Source organism: Pseudochaenichthys georgianus, chromosome 13, assembly GCF_902827115.2.
Source record: "Pseudochaenichthys georgianus chromosome 13, fPseGeo1.2, whole genome shotgun sequence".
In the NCBI taxonomy this organism is placed as follows: Eukaryota; Metazoa; Chordata; class Actinopteri; order Perciformes; family Channichthyidae; genus Pseudochaenichthys; species Pseudochaenichthys georgianus.
This window is the reverse complement of record NC_047515.1, coordinates 26,497,915-26,518,099: the sequence shown is the minus strand read 5'-3', so window position 1 is coordinate 26,518,099 and position 20,185 is coordinate 26,497,915. Positions and strand designations below refer to the sequence as shown.

The window sequence follows — 20,185 nt, the reverse complement described above, 5'->3', positions numbered from 1 at the left end:
ATATGTCAATAAACCTTAGAATATCTTGAACGGGATGTGAAAAATAGTCATTATATGCAGTCTTTAATTAACTATTAGTAGAGAATAACGAGTAATGAATATACTTTATAGGGATCCTATTAATATCTAATAATAAAAATAATGAAATTCAATAACATGCTTTAACCACCAGGTGTCTCTTTATATCATCTGTGCACCTTTATGGTGTAAATACAGCCTATCTACCAATTGGATCAAATATAAAAGTGAGCCGAATTAGTGTTGATACTGCAAGGAGACGTATTGTGTGAAAAGAAATGTAAGATGTTGTTTAATGGCTGATATATTTATGATCCACGTCACGTTTTCAGTTCCTCATGTTTGTCTGAGGTCTCATCAGGGCTATACATACAGAACTACGGCAGATATGTAATATTTAATGCAGCCGAACCGTGTATTACAATGCCGTTATGTGATGACTTTCAAAGAGAAAAGCAAGCACACTCAGAATAAGGTATTATTTTATTTTTAAAAAATGTTTTCGGTCTGTTTCCGGTATTTGTTAATGACGATGTGCTGTGAGATGTGAGACTGGAATTGCACAGGGGAAAATAACGTATCTTTAGATGCGGATTGTGTTAAACTAATATGTTTGCGCTGTGGACCAACACTATACATTGACGGGGAAGGGGGTAGCAATAAAGATAACACCATTAAACAGTTACACAACATAACAGAAATAATATCGATAGCAGCGTCCCTAGCAACCACCTTGGTAACAATGAAAACGTTGGACGCAATTTCCTGAAGTAATCTTCGTAATAACTAGCAAACTAAAGATCATGTACATCCACTGCACACATCATCTGAAATAACAACTCATATTTCTCGCATCAAATGACATCAAAACGCATTTTAATGGCCAAACTAACTTTAAAATAGGCATTTTACACCCAGAATAAAACGAAGTTCGGCCATGTTTTCTTTTTCTGCAGGGAGAAATGTGAAGATCACGTGACGTCAAACAGAGTTTATGGTGTAGTCCAAACGATAGCTGGGGATTCTGGGTAGTGTAGTGTCTTCTGCCATCCTTTACTCCGAAAAAGATTTGTTTCTCCGAATCGAAGGGGAAAAATACAAAAGCATTGCACACAATTTAAACCAATCAATGTTGTGTAATTAACAAGGATGATCTGGTGTTTTTTAGTCGATGAATAGTGCAGATATCACTGTAAAATCAATCGTCAGTAAGGGGAATATTTACTTCCGGGTGTATAATTCTCCGTTATCCAATGAGAATGGACGCTCTTATTGCCTTTAAGGGCAGTCGACACAAACGAATGCCGTGCTTCCATGAGCGTCCATAGAAGCATATGGACATCCCGGAAAGCTGAACATGGACGCTCAGGGCCCCCCCCTTGCGTTGAAAATGGACGCTAAGGCCCCCTTGCGTTGGAAAAAGCCGGCAGGGGACTTGACATAACGTCAACATAGGCCGACCTGGGAGTGAGGATGTGTTGGTATATCTAGTGTATTCATAACCCTCACTGTTTATTCATCATTCAATTCATTTTATATTTTATTCTGTAGATTGTGTACATTACTTTTCACTTTACTGCTTTTTGCACTCCTGGTTAGAAGCTAAACTGCATTTCGTTGTCTCAATATCTGTAATATATGCAATAACAATAAAGTTGAATCTAATCTTGAGCAGGAACACATGTATTTACTTAGTACATATCTGACATTAACGATTAAACACAATTGTGCATTCTTTATAAATGCAAACCGAGTCAATCCGACTCAGGAGGTGGCGGTATATGCACCTTAAAGTTGTTTGCAATCCGCCAAAAAACCGAGAGGAGGAGGAGGAGGAGGAGGAGGAGGAGGAGGAGGAGGAGGAGGAGGAGAAGAAGAAGAAGAAGAAGAAGAAGAAGAAGAAGAAGAAGAAGAAGAAGAAGAAGAAGAAGAAGAAGAAGAAGAAGAAGAAGAAGAAGACTTTTGCAAAAACACTTTATTTACATACGATCAATTATACATTCTTCAAATAAAGTGCTTCATTGTGCAATAAAAAAAAACGAATCAATTAAAATAATACATTAAAACCTGTCTTAAAAACTTGTGCAAAGTGCAAATCCTCATCCACAACAGAACACACAATATCATCATAACACCAACGCTGTTTAAAAGCGTCCAAGTCCCCAATGTGTTCATAAAAACGATGCTCCAACCAGATGGCTCTGATGTTACAGAGCCAGATCGCTTTTGCCTCTTCCCCTTTCTTATTTTCAACCCTGTTTTTCCTGCTTAAATAAATGGCCATTTTTGCTTCGCCAGAGAGGTAATTCAGGAGCTGCCACTTTTCCTTGCTTGTCTTTTTATATGGAGCCCCCATGATAAAAACACTCTCTGTAAAAGCTATACTAAAAAGACTAAAAACCAATGTTAAAAGAGAGAAGAAACCTGTGAGTTTCTTGCACTCTGTAAAAACATGGAAAATAGTCTCTCTAAAACCACAAAATGGACACTTGTTAAAAACAGCAGGATTAATAATGGAGATAAAAGAATTACAGGCGATGGCACCGTGTAAAATTCTCCACTGGAGGTCGGCAGTACGTTTTTTAATGGGAGGTTTGTATAAAATCCTCCACTGTGGGCCTGGTCTGCTTCCTGCACCCAGTTTGGTGCTCCACACAGTGGAGGCCCTGTCCTTCAGTGCATTTTTGTTGGTCGTCTTTACAATGTTCATGTATATTGTTTTCTTGTCAACTTTGTGGATGGTCATTTGTCCTTGGTTTGCGACCTTGAGCAGGGGGCCGGTCAGTTCTTCGAGCCCTGGGCTCAGGTATCTCCGGGAAAGGGTCTGCTGGGTCCGGCTTGGCTCTTCCCTGTCCGTAGCTCCTTAACAGTCTTTTTTCATCAGGGGAGAGGATCTGGCTCCAGAGTTGTAGGATCCTCTCGGCCACCCGGACAGAGTGCAGACCCAGCAGAGAGCCCAAGGCCTGGGCATCGCTCAGCTCCGGCCCCACTGCATCCACCAACTGAATGCAGCTGCTCACATCTCTCCACACCAAATCAGCTGGGCCGGTCAGATACCTCTGTAAAAACTGTATCCTAAAAGTGGCTGTTCGGCTGGCCATGGTGGATAAGGCCCTGTCCCCCCTCCTCTCTAGATAAAAACAGCACCCCCTGTGGCACCCAGTGTAGACCCTCCCAAAAGAAATCTACCAACTTCTTTTGTATTTGGGCTAGTAAGCCTGAGGGAGGGTCCACACAGGTAAGACGGTGCCACAGTTGGGATGCCACAAGGTTGTTTAAAACCAACACTCTACCTTTAAAAGACATCTGAGGGAGCAGCCACCTCCACTTGGACAGCTTTCCCTCTATCTTTCCTATGACGTCCTCCCAGTTCCTCAGGACTATGCTTTTATTACCCAGGAACACACCCAGGTACTTTAGCCCATCTTTCTTCCATATCATGTTCTGGGGGAGAACTGGGAGACCGCCACTCCACTCACCGACAGCGAGGGCCTCACTTTTCTTCCAATTCACCCTCGCTGCCGATGCTGAACTAAAATACCTCACGATGTTAACTAAAAAGTTTGGTCTCTAATAAAAACAATGATATCATCTGCATACAGTATGCTGATAAAACCATGCCTCCACTAAAACCAGGTAAAAACAGCCCTTGCAGTTTGGAGCGTATTTTGTTGAGGAGGGGTTCTAGGGAGAGTGCATAGAGCATGCCAGACAGAGCACAGCGCTGCCGGACATTACATTACATTACATTTAGCTGACACTTTTATCCAAAGCGACTTACAATAAGTACATTCGACCAGGAAGACACAACCTTGAAGAAAACAGAATCATATAAGTACATCAGGTTTCATAGAGCCAAACATTTCAAGTGCTACTCAACTGGCTTTAGATAAGCCAGTCCTTTATTAGTATATAAGTGCTCTGTTAGCAGTTCTTTGTTAGTAATTTTATCGTTCGAGGTGGAGTCGAAAGAGATGAGTTTTCAGTCTGCCCCGGAAGGTGTGTAAGCTTTCTGCTGTCCTGATGTCAATGGGGAGCTCATTCAACCATTTTGGAGCCAGGATAGCAAACCCACGTGTTTTTGCTGATGGGAACTTGGGTCCCCCTCGCAGCGAGGGTGCAGCGAGTCGTTTGGTTGATGCAGAGCGTAGAGCACGCGCTGGGGTGTACAGTTTAACCATGTCCTGGATGTAGGAAGGGCCAGATCCATTTGCAGCATGTTACGCAAGTACCAGTGTCTTGAAGTGAATTCTAGCAGTTACCGGAAGCCAATGAAGGGAGCAGAGGAGCGGCGTGGTGTGGGAAAATTTAGGAAGGTTGAAGACCAGACGAGCCGCTGCATTCTGGATGAGCTGCAGAGGTCGGATGGCACATGCAGGTAGACCAGCCAGGAGGGAGTTGCAGTAGTCTAGGCGTGAGGTGACGAAAGCCTGGACCCCATACACACTCTAAAAGGAGCACACAGCCCACCATTGAACTTCAGCACACTCTCAATCTTATTGTACAACACCTTGATCTTGGCTATGAAACCAGCGCTGAACCCAAACTTCTCCATTACTTTCCAGAGGAAGCTGTGCTCAACGCGGTCGAAAGCCTTTTCCTGATCTAGAGAAATCAGACCAGTATTACTGCCCAATGAGCTGGAGACCTCCAAAACATCTCGAATTAGGTGGACATTGTCCACCATGGACCTGCCGGGCACACAGTAGGTCTGGTCCCGGTGGATGATCTGCTCCACAGCCCTCCCCAGCCTGGTGGCCAAAGCCTTGGACAGAAGTTTGTAATCCACACACAGCAGAGACACAGGGCGCCAGTTTTTTATGTCCTGCAGGTTTCCTTTTTTTGGTAGCAGTGTGATCACCGCTCTCCTGCAGGACATCGGCATAGAGCCAGAGGCCAGACTTTCATTAAAAACGTCTAAAAGGTCATGTGACAAGACGTCCCAGTAGGCTTTATAAAACTCTACGGAGAGGCCATCGATACCAGGAGCCCGCCGACCCTGCATGCCTTGCAGGGCGGTATGCAGCTCCTGGATCTTTAACGGCCCTTCAAGCTGTGAGTTGGTCTCCTCGGAGACCTGAGGTAGTTCGTTGCAGAACCCCTCGGACAGAGTTTCCCCCTCCTCATATTCGCTTGTGTAGAGGGTGGAATAAAAACTCACAGCTCGCCTCCTGATCTGGCTTGGCTCTGTTATTTCCTGCCCTGTGTCTGACAGCAGTGAGTGGATCACTCGCCTCTGCCCATTCTTTTTCTCCAGGCCGAAGAAGAAGCTAGTGGGAGCATCCATCTCATTGGTGTTGAGGAACCGGGACCTGACTAGTGCACGCTGAACTTTAACATCCAGCAGGTTGGCTAAAGCCATTTTTTTCTCTTTGAGGATTTGAATATATCCTCAATCTCCTGTGGTCTCACTTATTGTTTCTAGTTCCACTATATCACTCTCCAGGTCTTTCATAGATCTAATGATGTCTTGTGTGACATTGAGGGTGTGCTGTTGGCAGAGCAATCTTATCTCAGTCTTACCATGGTCCCACCACTGCCTAAGACTGCTAAAATCTAACCCCCCAGTGTCAGTAGCCTCTGAATTTCTATCCACCAGGGCGTGCAATGATTTTGCCTCCTTTTTCACTGACAAAATTCAGAAAATCAGACAAGCAGTCAGTGCCTCTGCATCAGGAACAGCAAATGTGTTGTCTCTGTGTCCACTTAACATCAATTCAGACATCATGACACAATTCCATCAGATTAATGATAAAAACCTAGAGGACATTATACAACTTCTGAAATCCTCCTCCTGCTGCCTTGATATTATTCCAACAGGATTTTTCAAAGATGTTTTGCCTTGCATGGCCCAGAACTACTTCATATAGTAAACAAATCTCTTCACTCAGGTATTTTTCCACAGGCCCTGAAAACTGCAGTCATTAAACCGCTCTTAAAAAAGAATAATCTAGATGCTTCAGTAATGAACAATTACAGGCCCATATCAAACCTCCCATTTCTAGGTAAAATCATTGAAAAAGTTGTTTTTCAACAGTTTAAATAACTGTTTCAATGTGTTCCAGTCAGGCTTTTGTCCAAACCACAGCACTGAGACTGCTCTTGTAAAGGTCTTTAATGACATCCACTTAAACACAGACAGTGGCAGAACTTCAGTGTTAGTATTATTAGATCTCAGTGTTGCATTTGACACTGTTGACCACAGCATATTACTAGACCGACTGGAAAACTGGGTGGGACTTTCGGAAATAGTTCTAAATTGGTTTGAATCCTACTTAAAGGATAGAAACAACTTTGTTTCTATAGGTAAATACACATCTGAGTTGACAAATATGACATGTGGGGTTCCTCAAGGCTCCATCTTGGGGCATCTTCTCTTTAACATCTACATGCTACCACTGGCTCAGATAATGAAGAACAACAAAAGAAGTTACCATAGCTATGCAGATGACACACAAATGTAGGTAACAATTTCACCAGGAGACTATGCTCCAATTCAAACAGTAAGTGCATTGAACAAATCAATGACTGGATGTGTCAGAACTTTCTCCAATTAAACAAAGATAAAACTGAGGTAATGGTTTTTGGAGCCAAGGCAGAACGTTTAAAAGTTAGCACTGAGCTTCAGTCTGCAATGTTCAAACCAACAGATAAAGCCAGAAATCTAGGTGTAGTCATGGACTCTGACCTGAGTTTCAACAGTCACATTAAAACAGTTACTAAATCAGCCTACTATCACCTAAAGAATATATCTAGGATTAAAGACTAATGTCACAGCAGGATTTGTAAAAACTTGTCCATGCCTTTATCTTCAGTAGACTCGACTACTGCAATGGTGTCTTCACAGGTCTCACTAAAAAATCTATTAGAAAGCTGCAGCTGATTCAGAACGCCGCTGCTCGAGTCCTCACTAACACTAAGAAAGTGGATCACATTACTCCAGTTCTGAAGTCTTTACACTGGCTTCCTGTGTGTCAAAGAATAGATTTCAAAATATTGCTGCTGGCTTATAAAGCACTGAATGGTTTAGGCCCAAAATACATCACTGACCTCCTGCTAAATTATGAACCATCCAGATCTCTCAAGTCTTCAGGGACTGGTCAGCTTTCTGTCCCCAGAGTCAGAACTAAACATGGTAAAGCAGCGTTCAGTTATTATGCTCCAAATATCTGGAACAAACTCCCAGAAACCTGCAGGTCCGCTGCAACTCTTACTACTTTTAAATCCAGGCTGAAGACTTTTCTTTTTGTCGCTGCTTTTAATTGAACTATTCATATCTTAAACTGCACTGTAACTTTTATCCATGTACTTTTTCTTTTAATGTTTAATTGAACTATTCATATTTTAGACTGCACTGTGACTTTTATCCATGTATTTTTCCTTTTAATGTTTATTTTATTAGCTTCTTTTTTTGCCTTGCCTTGCCTTGCCTTGCCAAAAAACACTCCATAAATATATAAGGGCCTCGTTAAAATGCCAATATGCACTTCTGGGTAAAACATTTCTAATAAAAACATTACATAAAAGCAAAGAGTGATCCGTAAAACCAGCAGGTGATATGCTGCACATTTTAAAAGTATTAAAATGATGCTTAAAACAATAAAAACTATCTAGTCTAGCTGATGAGATTCTATTCTCTCTGATGTGGGACCAGGTGTACTGCCTGTTGTCTGCGTGCATCCTTCTCCATACATCCACCAGGCCGTGGGAGTGGACCAGCTGCCTCAAAGCATGCTGGGATGCTGGATGCGGCTCTGCATGGTTGCGATCTAAGGATGCATTTTCTGTACAATTAAAATCCCCACCCAAGAATAAAAAATCCTCCGTGGCACAACCGTTTAAAACATCATTAACTTTGAGTAAAAACAGCTTCCTCTCTGTACCGTTTGTTGGAGCATACACATTTATAAAACAACTGTAAAAAGGTCAAACCGTGCTTTTATTAAAAGCAACCTCCCATTGATAAAGTGCTCGAACTCCAGTGAGACAGGATTAAAAGACTTGGAGAGGAGGAAGCCCACCCCCCCCCCCCACCGAGAGAGGTGTTGTGGCTTAAAATGGCTTTTTCCAGTCCGTCTCATTAAAAACGTCGCTGTGCGTCTCTTGTAAAAAGAGGACATCGATATGTTTTATTTTTGCAGTCTGAAATATTAAAGCCCTCTTTCTTTCCTCTCTGGCTCCATTTACATTTAAACTTCCCACTCTAAAAGTATCCATTGCGAGTGAGATGTTAAAAGCAAAAATAAAAACAAATAAATTAAACACAGACATTGAGGTTTTTAAAATCAACGCTGCCCATTTGCTTCCTTACTTTAGTAACAATTCTTTTTAGTCTGTATATTTCCAGCTCATCCAGGACAGACTGCTCTTTCCGGCGTATGTGGAGTCTTGCTGAGGCACAAAAAACGGACAAATCTGGGAAATATTCTTCTATGATTACGTTATGTTGGTTTTTTGTCTGCACCAGGTAATTTTTTATCATTTCAGCTGAGTAGTGTTAAATTATAATAAAACATAATAAATTATGAGCGTCTAATGGATGTACTCGACTAGTTAAAAACTAGAAACTTACAAAACATTATGACTACCTTTACGTTCCTATACACACATCGACAATCATTTGTACGACTCTTAGCATACTATAATGTTCCATGAAGTATAACAAGGACATTTGTGAATGCAAAGTGAGGTACAAATGTTCATTATAACATGTCCTTGTTGGTGGCGAGTAAGGTGAAATGCATTTGTATGGAATGAATATAATTCATGCTTCATCATAAGTGATACATATTCATGAAGAGGCTTTTTAGAAAGTAGAAGTCTTCCATAGGCAGATTTACTTAAAATATTTAACTTGGTGTATTTGTTAATTTATTTTTGGTTCTTTCAGCTTTCGATTTAATTAGTTCAAAAAATGTTTTTGCATTCCTAAAGTGAGAGTACAACTATTTAGCTATTTGCTACTTTACGTTTTGTAGTTTTTTTGGGGGGGGGGGTATGTAGAAATAAAATAAAACAATCTTTCATAGCTGAGAATAAAAGTACTCCAAAATATGAAAAATATATATTATCTTAATGTTTATCAGCAAGTGCACAAAAAGGTGCAACAAAATAAAAGGTACTACTGTTCTGTACCGTATAAATAGATACATACCTGTAAGTAGGAAAAATCCTAGGGTGAAAAAGGAAAGCCTCCTCATTTCTGTTCAGTCCTGTTTACAATGTCTCACGCCTCAGTGAATAATCGCTCTTATTGCTGTTTAATACCAACTGAGCAGAAGGTATCAGTTGTTTGCACACATACACAGATGGTGTCATCCCTTACAGGGAGCGCCTGTCCTCTGCAGAGAGATTAGATTTCTGTTAACTGCTCCTTTTACAGTCACTGCGGATACTAGTCAAAAGGTTAAAAAATGTCAGAAAAGTAGACTAGATTTGTTCATTTGCAATACAGTTTATGGCGTTAATAACCTATCAATATTGGAACACGTTCATACTCTTACTGACTGACACACACTCCTTAAAAATAGGTGTTCACATTCTCATATGCTCTTTAACTCTAAAGTGTTTCTAAGGGTCACTTAGGGAACTGCAACTTAGTAAGATGAATCTGAGACAAGTTTTCTTCTCAAAGGGATTTACGATGAAATACAGAAATATGTGCACCTTTATGCATGAAACTAATAAAAAATAGGTATTTAACAATCATGTTAACCTGTTAAGCCCCGAGCCTGCTTTCCAGGTCTCAGGCTCGAAAATGACATTCCCAGAACAAATGACTATAACTTAACTGCTAAAAGGGGTAAATTAATAATATTTGTTTCTCAAAGCAATGATAAACCTGTGAGTTGGATATAGAAAAGTCAGAATCAATATAGATTTTTTTCTCAGGGAACCATACATTTTGATTGCAAGTCATTCAATAGTTATGAGCTATTTTAGTCCGAACCAAAGTCCAGTTTTCAACGTAATGATATTGCCAACCCTAAAACGAAGCTGATCGCTAAGAACTCCACAGCCTTTTATCTTCCCTCGCTAGGTGTTATATTGCCATGGCTATAAGGTGTGTGTATATTTGAACATATCCACAAACACACCGTAAGTCCCCTGAAACCACAACCTCACACTTTCAGACTTTTTCATTATATAGTGCAGCTTAGATAAAAGCAGACATAATTCCAGGTTCACTTTTCTACCCCATTACAACTCCTCATCACAGTTGCTGTGCAAAAATGATGCGAGCAGTCAGAGCTATAACTCTGATCTTCTCATATTGGCTGAACATCCAAGAAGCGGACGCAGCACTGAGTAACCTCACGTCGGCTAATCAACAGGTTAAAGCTGTTGTCACACAGCAAGAAAAAGTCCCAAATTCAATTCCTGGGCACAGCTTTCTGTGAATTTACAAGTAATCCTCTTATTTCAAAGAACTGCAAATTTGGAAGACCCCAAAGCTAAGTCAAACTGTAAACAGTCTTTAAAACGCAAATGTGTTTGTACACGATGAATTATCCTTCCAGTACTGCCATCCAGAGAATCCACATAGATGACGGAGGGTTTCTTCAGATTAATAATATATTCAGGACTAAACTGCTCCTTTTCGGAATGAAATCCAAAAGGAAATATACCAAAGGCAGGCACCGACATTGCAGAGGGACAAACACTCTATTATAAATGGTGTTTATTCTCCCACAAGCAAGTAGTGTACTCCATCATTTGCACACACTAGTTCTCTGTCAAAAAGTATACATTTTAATGGGCATGAAAAATAAAAAGGCAAAGTATATTTGATTTTTTTTTTTTTTTTTTTAACAAGGCAATCAGAATCAGACTTTTAAAATTAGAATTTTAAAAAGAGAGAGAAAATATACAACATATTTGAAAAATGATAGGTATTGTTTGGAATAGCAGTTAAGGATCAGTGTTTGGATAAGGAATTATAAAGAAGAGAAAACAAATCTTATGACTACCAGGCCTGGTGTTTTTAGAGATTAGTCATCTAAGCCTAACACTAAGATAAAAGGACAAGACTGATGAAAGCAAGGATATTATAAAAATATGGGTGTTATGGGGTTCATGGGATGACCTTCATACAGGAGTGCAGGATCTCAAGGCCGTGAAGTTCCCGAAGTTTGTGGATATGTCTGGAATTGAAGAAAGGAGGATGTCAATTGAAAGCACATTGAAAGTATGTTCAGTGGGGTAAAATTCAACTGACAGCATTTCCTTGCTCCAATTTAGCTTATATGTTTTTAAACCTTGATTGAAGACCCACTGAATACAATTAACTGCACATCATTTGGAGTCAATCATTGGGGTGGAAGGAACTGCCTCCAGAGCTTTTCTACAATCCCTTTTTTTCCATTTGAACATTCAAATATTTGTCTCATTATACTGAGTTGAAACAATGGGTCATGTTTATGATTAGTTGATGGACAGAACATTAATTAACAACTACTTTTACAACGATAACTTATTTGAAACATCCCATCTTCTTCCTATTTGAGAATCAGCTGTTTGTCTCATCATTTCATATATTTGGAGAAGCATTTCATGACAGTTTGGGCTCTGGACAAATTCCTCTTGCCATTTGTCACAAAAAAACACATTAGTTTTAACCACAAAATGTATCCAACAGACAGGAGCGTTGATCGACTAAATGAACACAAATGTAAGCTATCAAACAAATGCAGCAATCAGCCTATCCATCATGATTTAGCATTCAAAATAAGTGCAGATATTAATAAAAAAAGTGGTCATGTTGTGGATATACTGTGCATTAGAGTAGTTATTCACACAATAGTTGGTCATCGCATGCACAGAATGACTGCAGAGTCGAAGTGGTGACAGTAACTTGAAATATAAAATGAAAATACAGAATATAAACACTGTATAATAAACAATATTTAAATACAGACTTTGATATGCAAACATTTGCGAGTGTGTGACCGACTACCATAACCGACTACCATAACATCACATAGTGTCATATCAGTGGGACTTTTTATCTTGTCCATCAATGCTCCTTCAGGCTAGTTTCTAGAATGTAATCAGCAGCATGTGGTTTATAGAATGAGGTGAGAGGGCACCTGGGCTCAAATCGACACAACTTCCCCAGAGCAATGGCAGCATTTTGCCGCACAGCTGTCCTCTTAGCGTCCCCCGCTGCGTGGCGCAGCAGCAGCCGCACAGTATCAGTGCCCAGCAGGCGGCTGGCAATTCCCTCCAACTCAAGGAGGTGGGCCAAGCACAAGGCTGCATTTCCTGACACCATCTCATCACAGCTGGAAGCCAGCAAACGACGTAAAACAGACAGTTCTGTGTAAAACAATAAATAAAAAGTAAATAAGAAGAGAATAGTGTTTTTCAAATGTAATAACAAACACACATGTATTGACATGAAAATGAACAAATATACTGCACACTGCAGGCAAGCAGACACACTCCATTTACATATTAGGCCAACCCTAAAATGTTATTCATGAACGAATGAATGTCAATCATTCCTCACTTTTATCGGACTGCACCAGCTCATCCCGGGCCGACTGACTGGCAGCAGTGCAGAGAGTCAGAGTCTTAATGGCATACTTAGTGGCAGTCTGCCCTGTTCCCTTGGTAGGAAGACAAATAAATAACAATCACATTAAACATGTTGAACGTAAGGCTGAAAACAACGTTATGTTGACATTATATTATATTATATTACATTACATGTTACTTGTTAGACGCTTTTATCCAAAGCGACTTACATACTCAATACTGTGGACAATCCCCACAGGAGCAATTTGGGGTGAAGTGTCTTGCCCAGGGACACAACGACATGCTGACTGCAGTGGGGTTTGACACTTGTTATTAGTAGAAAATACCCAGTTAAAAATAAATGATCAAGTACACTATACATGTCAAATCTGTTTTTTTTCCTCGTGTCTTCATGTAAATATCGTCATTCCACAAGTTAAACACGTGTTGCTGTATTAATAGATACTTGGTTGTATGTACAGATATGCACCTTCAGCAGGGGGAGCATGAGCCGGACCACACCCCACTGAACAACATGCTGAACGGCCTCAGGGGACTGAGGGAGGACAGTGCTCAGCACACCCGTGGCTCTCTGGAGGACAAAGAACATTGTTGGCATTAGAAACAGAGATTATATAAGGGGAAGAAAAATATAGGAAGAAAGACGGATACAAAACACAGCAGAGAAATGCACAGGGTAGCAGAGCATCAACAGAAAAGTGTTTTCAGCAAAAGATAGCTAGCAGACAAAAAAAAGACTTAAAGAATATTAGAATCTAATAGAAGTGGAGAATAGGAAAAGACAATTGTGAAATCAGAAGGTCTTCTGGAGTGTGCTTGCAGCAGTTAAGTACAGAAAGTCCTATGTTAAAATGATGAAAACATGTTGGACTGATTATAAAATGTGTTTAATTAGATTCTCTAGAGTAACTTCTAACAATTATTGCCTCCTGCTCACATGCTCCTCACACCTCCCTTTCAGAAAGCTTAACTTAAATGTATATACTCAAAGTGATAACAAAACAGCCCAAAAGCATTACTTTGGGCTTTAGGGCTTTGGTGTAGCCTTGAATATACAATAAAGAGGAAAGTCAAGTCAAGAAAAGACACAAACTGTGAAAAACATCAGGGACATTTTAAATAGAGGGTGTTGGGACCAGGTGACAATGACAGAAAAAGTTACAGGAACACAGTGTGTGAGCACTAAAATAGAGTAAAGAGGCAGATGGGTGAAAGTTTGGGACTCTGAGGGCATTGTGTAGGCAGTGTGAAACTGCTCTAACAGCCATTAGCACAGGCCCAGCACCTGGAGCTTGAGCTTTAATCAACTGTAATGACACATAGGACCCTCTGAACATTGTGGATGGCTGTTACCACCTTTCTGGCACATTGCCAATGACTTCACAAGCAGCAAAAGCCCCATTACTCAACACCGATGTCTTCTATTCCGCCAAGTTTCCCTGAAAGGATGTGTTTTATCTTTTTAAGGATGTATGGACGTTAGGAAACAAACTGAATGTTTTCAACATGCATCATTAGTAACAGTTAAAAACGAGTATTAATACTTTAAAACTTTTCTTGGTCCGACAAAGCCAAACATATAAATGTAATGGGAGTTATGGTACAGTAAAGCAACTAAATTCATGACATGTAAGGGTTAAAGTAAACCTCTTGAGTACTGTTGTGTAGTGCCAAAGTAACAATAACTCACAGTTATTACTCCTCCGTCACTATCCCTCAGCAGGCCCAGGGTGCAGTCGCAGAGTGAGACAGCATGCTCCTACAAAGAACGGGAGAGAAATGTGACCAAACCAATTTTCAGATACGTTTTACCCCCTGATGTCACACATCATGGTTCACATAAGTATTATTTTATTTAATATTGATGACATATTTTTAAAGTGGTGTACAGCGAATGTTCTTTAAAAACATGTAATTCTTTCATTCATGTTGAATGTCAGTTCAGCTTTACTTTATATTGGATACAGTGTCATGATGTCATCAGTTTTTAAAGTACGGCAAGTAAATGTCTCACATGACTTTTTTCTTACCTTAATGATTGGAGAGGTGATAGTTGAAAGGTTGATGATCAACCCAAGCATAGGGTAAAGGATTTCTTTGTAATCACTCGCACTGCATTGCCTCTACAAAAACAGCCAACACATTCTACAATTAATAAAATCAATACAGAAAGTTTAAAAACTAAAGCTAATATTTTAACATATCCAGGCTACAAAGTGTCTCACTGTGTAATTCAGAGCACACTGTGGTGTTTCAACTCAATGAACAAGTGATTTTAACTTTACTATAAAAAGAAAAAAGTAATTGTACTTACAATGGCGACCACAAAAGCCTTCCAACATTCTGGATCATGGGCTAATTTGTGACGAATGACATCATCTCGAGCAAGACAGCCAACAGCCGATATCAGTGATGGAAGGACCTGCCGATTGGACTCGCTGATATTTGCCTATAAAATGAAGAAAACACATTTGTTCATTTGCGCGCACACACACACACACACACACACACACACACACACACACACACACACACACACACACACACACACACACACACACACACACACACACACACACACACACACACACACACACACACACACACACACACACACACACACACACACACACACACACACACACACACACACACACACACACACACACACGAATATATTGAGTGTATATATCAATATGAAAAGTACTTTGTATCTACATATAGAGTACATAGCTTACCAGTAATGTTGTAAATGGCACAATGACAGATTCTTTCAACACGCCTCTTAACTGAAGGCAAAATCTGTAAGAAAAGATTAAACATCGCTACCATACTTAACATACAATAGGTACAGAGTATGTGTATTAGAGTACATAATGGTTCCACTATTTAACAGAACTAACCAATATATAACTCATTGTTGTATTCAAATGAACAAGGATACTTTGGAGAGGAGGAGGTGAGTAGAGAGTAAAGATGAATCATCAAATTGACCATATGGATTAACTGTAACACATCACAATCCAGTTGCTTTGACTAATGACTACAACAAAAATAAAAGGTGCTCTGTGTCATGTGGGGGGGGGGGGGGAGGCTGCTGCAGTGTGCTCCTCTTTGCTGAGGAGTGCTGGGGTGGAAACACCAACAAAAATGATTCTGACAGGCTAAACAAATTTGTGAGGAAGGCTAGCTCTGTTGTTGGACTAAAACTAGAGAATCTGGGGTAGGTGGCTGAGGAGAGGACGAGGAAGAAGCTGGACATTATCCTTGAGAACCCCCCCCCCCCCTCCATGCAGAGCTAGTGAAGATGAGGAGTATATTCAACCACGGACTAATCCCTTTTACCTTGTTGTGATATCTAATTTTAACAGTTACCTATATAATGTAATTTTAAATGTTATTATCCCCGTGTGAATCTGTACTGCCCTGTTTTCATTCTCACTCTGTTGCTGCTTTAAAATCCTGAATTTCCCCACAGGGATAAATAAAGGTCCATCTTATCTAATATTGTATTATCTTATGTAGTGTTATATGCATTGAATGTTTGCAAATGTATATGTAATATGTAAATGTTTCACAATATACATTTTATTTTATTTGGATCCAATGTGGAATTTAGATTGGTTGTATATTATCATCCTCAAAAAGTGAAGTGAAAAACCTCAGTAGCACATAATACATTTGTGTTGGGTAACTCTCTTTCAATCAATCAATCAATCAATGTTTATTTATATAGCCCAATATCACAAATGTTACATTTGTCTCAGTGGTCTTCACAGTGTGTACAGAATATCAGTATGACAATACGACACCCTCTGTCCTTAGACCCTCACATCGTACAAGGAAAAACTTCCGAAGAAAACCCAGTTTAAAGGGGAAAATGGGAGAAACCTCAGGGAGAGCAACAGAGGAGGGATCCCTCTCCCAGGACGGACAGACGTGCAATAGATGCCGTGTGTAAATTGAAAAGATAATACATTTGCAACATCTTTGAGCTACAGACAGGGAAATTGATCTTCCCCCTTCACTGCTTGACACCTTGACTTATTTCCTGCTGTGTTGGAGCCTGGGTTTCCCTGTCATGTCTTCTTTTCATGAGGTGCCAGAGAGGAAAACAGGTTGAGAACGGCCTTTTGCCTTGAAGTGACCTTAACCCTTGGATAGCACATGTTGAAATATTAAAGATGCCACACCATTTGTCAGAGGAGCCCTCCTGCATGATGAATAGATGGATTTTAGAGTGCTTTAAATATATATGGATATGATATATTAGAGAATAATAGAGCGGTGGGTCATATCCTGAGTATCCGAAACTGTGAATTTCCTTGTTCAGTAATAAAGTGAATAGTTTTCTAGGGATTTGTGAGGAGACTACATCAAGTTTGTGAGGCTGTGTATCAGTTATACTTGTTTTCTGCCGCGAAGTTCTCCAGAATCTTGACAGCTGTGTTCTGCTGCTGCTGCTTTTTTGGCTTTAAGATGCACGCCATGAGGTTCCTCACAAACCTTGAGATTCAGAGGGGTAGAGACAGAAAAAGAGATGAAATAAGAATAGAAGAAGGAGAGAGTGATGGAAAGTAAAAATCATATAAGTGCGATATTAATGCTAATCAGGAGCAACAATATAATTCATTCCTAATTTTCTGAAACCAAAAGCTGCAGCTCCGATAATATCACACATAGGATAAGAAATCACTTAGTTTCCATAGATTAAAAAGGGGCCTATGTCCCAGAGCGATGATTTCTAACAATTCTTGAAATCTCATTAAATGGACGTGGCAATTGTACTAACAATGCCAGACATATGGCCCAGGGCTGACCTATTGTCTTTCCACTAATTTCATTAAGGGAAATAATGTAAAATGTAAGATAATTTCAATACTTCGAGATGGGACTACCTAAATTAGAAAAACATTGAATAGTTTAGTTTATAGGAAACATGCAGAAAACCTACTACATCTGAACATGGAAACATTACTCCAGCTATCTTGTCACTCTTGTCTGTTGCATGTGATGTAAATGTGCATAAGTAAAAGTAAATACATGTCTTACTTGTGCCCATTCAGGTTGTCAATAACCAAACGTCTGCCATGTGGCGTCTGTGAGTACAAACTTAGTAATGCCAGGCATTCTTCCCGCACTGCAACATGCTCGGCTGTTACCAAGTCAACAATGGACTGTCTGATGACTGGGCACGTAATCAACATTTTCTGGTTTTCATCTGAATACAAAAGGAAAACATGTTATGTACAAAATATGAGCTCAGTGGACACAGTACCCTGTTTGTTCCCAAGGAACAACCACCTAATCTGTAAACACAATTATATGAATATTAGGCTGAAAAAACACTTTGTTGTTAATAGGGTATTCACACACACACACACACACACACACACACACACACACACACACACACACACACACACACACACACACACACACACACACACACACACACACACACACACACACACACACACACACACACACACACACACACACACACACACACACACACACACACACACACACACACACACACACACACACACACACACAGAGAGGGTGGATTTGTTGAAGCCCACACAGCTTTTGTGATTCAAAGTGAAAATAAAGGCTTGACAAAAGAAAGGCTTAGTATAACAGTGACAAGCTGTGCAGTAATGACACACTGCAGAATAATAATTCATTGTGTACCTCTATTCCCTGTTAACTTAGTGAGAGCATCTGGCTCCATGAACAAGACAGAACTTGAAATGTAACTCAATGCAATACATACCGTTTCCACAACAGATAACCCTCCATAACTTCAGAGCAGACACACACAACTCCTGGCATCCTGGATCCTTTGTTTCCTGCAAAAGGCAACTGCAGAGAAGATGAAGCTCAGTGATCAGTGTGTCATTGTTCTCTTCTAATTGACATAATACAAATCAAATTTAAATATTACTCTCTGAAATAATTTCAATGTAATTTATATGCAAGTATGCCTCCACGCAAAATAAAGGATGAAATAAAAAAATGAAAAACAGAACGTAACACATGAGCAAGTTTAAAACAGCAGACGCATGTAGCAATTACACAATTCACTAGATGCCATCTCATCTCAGATAAATACGATTCATTCATGGGTAAAAAGCAAAGCCCTTATTTTTGAGGTACAAAATGTAAGGCGACTATCAAACACTGATAATAAATAACAATGAAGAAAATGTTTTTCAGTATAGCTATATAGGAAATAGTGCAATAAGAATAGACAAACACTTTTTTGTGAGCATGCAGTATAAACTCGGGCTAATAATGGCTTAGTCATCATAAGGCACTTTGCCCTTCAATTTATCTACATCTCTTGTAGGAACCTTATGTGTGTTCGCAACATGGCCATCGCTCAGATGGTACTTGACAAGTCATCAGTTATCCCACTAAGGGGTTTGAACTTGATGTCACTTTTGTGTCTGCCCTGAGGAAGATGGAATGTATTGGCTCAATCTTACAGGATGATCTATAATCCTTATATTTGTTACATGTAATGTAATTTTTTCTTAATTTCTTTTTGGATTTCTGTGGGTTTAACACCACACAAACCCTTGAATTTCCCTTAGCTCTTAAATTCTAAATCCAGACAACAATACACCAGCTGACTTCATTGTGTGTGACATGGTTCACAAAGGTTTCAGTTAGTTGCATCTGGCTCCCAGCAGTATTCTTTATGGCTATTTTATTGTAATATCAATGCACTCTATCTCTCGAAACGGCAGAAAGCACAAAAACCAAAGAGAGGGCGTGAGAGGATGGGAAATGATCTCTCAAGTTTAGGCCATCATTGTGTCTGTATGTGCCGGTCTCTGGGTCCATCTGTCATAGTGCCACTGAAAACGAACTGACAGCTCTCCCTCTGGTCTCCTTACCTCCTCACTGTGTCATTGCTGCCGATGATACTGAAGCCATTGTTCAGTCTGAAAAGGGTCTGGCCTGTACCTGATAACGAGAACAGTAGATAGTGTGAGTGTGAAAAACTACATATCAGCACCAGGTACACTTTTCAGAGAAACACATAGCTCTCGTTTTGTTAAGCTTGGCCTGTTCAGTGATTTAGAGACATGGGTTGGAGAGAAAAGAATAAATAAAATATGTTGAGAGAGTAAGGTATAATGAGGAATGGTCTATCTTCCACTTACAATGATTTGTAGTCTACTAAAGTACAGCAGGACAGTTAGGGAGCAGTTTAGGGGTGAAAGCCTGTAATGTCAGCCCTGCTGAGTTCCTTTCAGTTCTGAGTTATGTAAGGTTGCCCTTTCCCGTTGAATGGTACTGTGAGACAGGCATTATATCTTTGGCGGTACACTTTTATTCATCTAAATCAAGAAGAAAGAACGATCGGATAAGAAATGTTTGCTATTCTGCAGTGGACAGCCAGTGAAAAGGAATAAGGCATTTTAAGGTTAAAGCAAAAATAGAGGGTTAGCAATACACAATGATGTGGGTTTTATACAGTTTTATGGTTTAATGAGTGTCAAGCTTCAAGCTTCACTTGGTCAATTCCATCAGTCTTGGCTGTGTGGTCAAATGACCTGAAGTTGTACAAAACCTGTTCAAGAGCAGTAATGGGGTGGAGCATTGCAGAGTA

The 20,185-nt window shown here is 40.0% G+C and overlaps 1 protein-coding gene across 3 annotated transcripts in view; it reads right to left on the bottom strand.

Moving 5' to 3' along the window:
- Window positions 1-4,398: 4,398 nt before the first annotated feature.
- ttc12 (tetratricopeptide repeat domain 12) overlaps window positions 4,399-20,185 on the bottom strand; it is a 46,293-nt gene continuing 30,506 nt past the window's right edge. For 2 of the 3 annotated variants that reach the window (XM_034096986.2, XM_034096987.1), the window contains 12 exons: window positions 19,467-19,536; window positions 18,338-18,426; window positions 17,611-17,779; window positions 16,966-17,064; window positions 15,297-15,360; window positions 14,873-15,007; window positions 14,589-14,681; window positions 14,249-14,317; window positions 13,028-13,129; window positions 12,530-12,629; window positions 12,108-12,336; window positions 10,804-11,162 (listed from right to left, as the gene is read on the bottom strand). In XM_034096986.2, coding sequence (XP_033952877.1) covers window positions 11,093-11,162; window positions 12,108-12,336; window positions 12,530-12,629; window positions 13,028-13,129; window positions 14,249-14,317; window positions 14,589-14,681; window positions 14,873-15,007; window positions 15,297-15,360; window positions 16,966-17,064; window positions 17,611-17,779; window positions 18,338-18,426; window positions 19,467-19,536 — 1,289 coding nt within the window. In that variant the 3' untranslated portion in view covers window positions 10,804-11,092. Of the gene's footprint in view, window positions 4,467-10,803; window positions 11,163-12,107; window positions 12,337-12,529; window positions 12,630-13,027; window positions 13,130-14,248; window positions 14,318-14,588; window positions 14,682-14,872; window positions 15,008-15,296; window positions 15,361-16,965; window positions 17,065-17,610; window positions 17,780-18,337; window positions 18,427-19,466; window positions 19,537-20,185 lie in introns of those variants that run through there. The other variant, XM_071205283.1, reaches the window with a different exon arrangement.